Below are 3,007 nucleotides of genomic sequence, written 5' to 3'. Positions count from 1 at the left end.
CGGGCCTAGGGGCAAGATTCGCCTCCCAACTCTACCCCCCACCTCTACCCCCCACCTCTACCCCCCCTCTACCCCCCCACCGCTACCCCCACTTCTACCCCCCACCTCTACCCCCACCTCTACCCCCCACCTCTACCCCCCATCTACCCCTCCCTCTACCCCCCCCACCTCTGCCCTCCACCTCGACCCCCCCCACCTCTACCCTCCACCTCAACACCTCCACCTTTACCCCCCACTTCTACCCCCCACCTCTACCCCCCCACCCACTTCTACCCCCCCACTCTACCCCCCCCACTTCTACCCCCCACCTCTACCCCCCACCTCTACCCCCACTTCTACCTCCCACTTCTACCCCCCACTTTTACCCCCCACCTCCTACCCCCCCCCCCTCCCACGACTTCCGCCAATGTCCCCTCTCACCGGGCTCCTCCAGCCCAAGGTCCCCGGCGCAGTGGCACCGCCTGCACACTCGATCGCTGTGCCACAGCGCGGGGAAGACGACCCCCGAACACGACTGGCGTTAAACCGCGCCGCGTAAATCAATGGCAACGTTGCCGTTGTTTGTTGGAAGAGGCGCACAAACTAATGCGTCAAAGGTTAAAAAAATAAAAGGCCCCCTTCTCCCTCCAGCCCCCCCCCCCACCTCGTTGTCTTCCCAATTCGATGTTGCCTCGTTACCTTTCAACCCCACCAGCTTTCTGTCGCCCCCAACCACGAGCGGGCCTGTCCCAGCCCCTCCTTATCAATCCGTCACGCTTTACTGCATTACAACTACACCACCTTACAAGAACCCAATGATTTAAAGCTTTCGTGACTGCAGGGATTCATCTTCTTGTTCTTTCGGTAAAGTCACGTAGAAGGGGGGAAAAAAAACATAATAAAATAATTCTCACGACGTTTCGGCCACAATGCAAGCAGCCATCCTCAGGTGAAGAACAGGTCCGTCGGGAAGACGCTGTCTTCCCGCTGGTCTCCCCGACAGACCTGTTCTTCACCTGAGGACCCTCTTTCACCTGAGGACGGCTGCTTGCGTTGTGGCCGAAACGTCGTGAGAATTATTTATTATGTTTTATTTTATTATTTATTATTTCCCCTTCTACGTGACTTTACGAAAGAACCAAGAAGAAGAACCCAATGCTTATTTAAAGTATTATCATGCTATATACAATTGTATGATGTGCCTGTGGGTAAAGGCGCTCTATAAGTATCATTAAGATAAAATTAGTCACCACTCGAATAAGGACCATCCTTTTACACAGCTCCGACATCCAGTGAAAATTCCACGAGTATTTTTTTTTATAATTCTATATCATTTTTCTTATATACACATTATATATACACACACAGTACCTTTCATTAAAAAAATCACACGTGAACATTCAACACTCCGTAAATACAAACGCACACACACAACACAAAGTGCTTTCCAGACACAACAGAATGAGGGTGAGCAGACTGACACCCTGCACCGAGTCCTGGGCTCGTGGCTTCACGGGCATGGACGCGGAGTTTTCAGTCGTGACTTAGAGAAACATCGACAGGGCCAAGAGTGATGGAAACAGCCGTGGGTTAGGTGGGGGGGGGGACCACACAATCTCTCCGGAGCGAGGTCTCTTCCTCGCGATGCAGAGAACACCGCAATCCGTGGGAAACAGATCGCCAGATGAACCATCGGGATGCCTCAAGTCAGGTGGGTATCAAGTTTCAAGTTTCATTATTAGGTATAGCCCTGTGAGCCATTCGGCTCTTGAATCGGGTGCAACCGCAACAAACAAAAAAACAAAACATGAACAAGAAAAACATCTTAAAGTGACTATGTGCAAACAGAAAATCCAAGAAAATACAGCTAAATATTGCAGAAATAGCACCGTACACCAACGGGTATGGCAGGGAGCTAGGGGGGGCGACGTCTAACCATAGTACTACCAATACTCACATACTCTTAGTTCTTTCGGTAAAGTCACGTAGGTAAAAAAATGAAATTAAAATTAATACAAATAAAATAAAAAATCACGACGTTTCGGAGGCACACAAGTCTCCGTCATCAGGTGGGACCGTCACAGCCAGATTGCTGCACCCACCTGATGACGTGATTTTTATTTTATTTTTATTATTTTAATTTCATTTTTTACCTACGTGACTTTACCCGAAATAACCTGAAAGTATGAATCCTTGCAGGCACGAAAGCTTCAAATTTTGAATCATACTCACATCCCTACCAGGTGGTCCTCATTCGGTTTGTGTGATGAAGGGATGAATGGCCCGCTCGATTCTCCCCCCCCCCTCCCCTTCCCGAACAACGAGATTGTCTTGACCTGGTATCCTGACGAGGCGTGACGAGTGCTTGGCCGCTGTGCTCAGCCCCGGCTGGATGAGGAAGCCACCGCTCAGGGTGCAGTTTGCCGTTCTCTCTCTCTCGTGGTTGTGTTTCGCAGGCGCGGTGGCGAGGTGGTTGGCTTGGGGGGAATGATGAGACGCGGAAAAAAAAATGTAACGAGGTTGAAAAGCTCACGTAGGTAAAAAAATAAATGATACAAATAATAATAAATGTAATAGAAATTAAAATAATAAATCACGACGTTTCGGAGGCAACACAAGCTTCCGTCTTCAGGTGGAACCGTCACAGCACGATTGCTGTATCGAGTAAAGATAATTCAATTGTAATCCACAGATCATCACTCAAAGCACCGTCGTCAATCCGCTGCCCGATGGAGATCTCTCTCGCTGTGACGATCAAGGGAGGTTGTTGGACCATACTTCACCACACTGGTCTAGTGAGCGCTGTTTGGCCAAGTGGTGGTGATCGGAAACTTATTCTTAGGTTTTTTTTCGGTAAAGTCACGTAGGTAAAAAACTAAAATTAATACAAGTAAAATAAAAATAAAATAAACACGACGATTCGGAGGCAACACAAGCTTCCGTCTTCAGGTGGAACTGTCACAGCACGATAGCTGTATCAAGTGATCGGAAACTTGTTCAGATATATCACTTGCCACTTGTCAGACTT

The 3,007-nt window shown here is 48.8% G+C and overlaps 1 protein-coding gene across 1 annotated transcript in view; it reads right to left on the bottom strand.

Annotated features, from left to right (window-relative positions):
- The window catches only part of LOC133342168 (spectrin beta chain, non-erythrocytic 1-like), a 35,279-nt gene extending 33,780 nt beyond the window's left edge, over window positions 1-1,499 (bottom strand). Inside the window, exons 1-2 of the mRNA XM_061551136.1 lie at window positions 1,463-1,499; window positions 421-476 (exon numbers count right to left, since the gene is read on the bottom strand). Coding sequence (XP_061407120.1) covers window positions 421-476; window positions 1,463-1,499 — 93 coding nt within the window. The remainder of the gene's footprint in view (window positions 1-420; window positions 477-1,462) is intronic.
- Window positions 1,500-3,007: the final 1,508 nt, after the last annotated feature.

Source organism: Lethenteron reissneri, chromosome 14, assembly GCF_015708825.2.
Source record: "Lethenteron reissneri isolate LAM-NWPU_2019-01 chromosome 14, ASM1570882v1, whole genome shotgun sequence".
In the NCBI taxonomy this organism is placed as follows: Eukaryota; Metazoa; Chordata; class Hyperoartia; order Petromyzontiformes; family Petromyzontidae; genus Lethenteron; species Lethenteron reissneri.
This window is presented reverse-complemented; position numbering and strand designations above follow the sequence as displayed.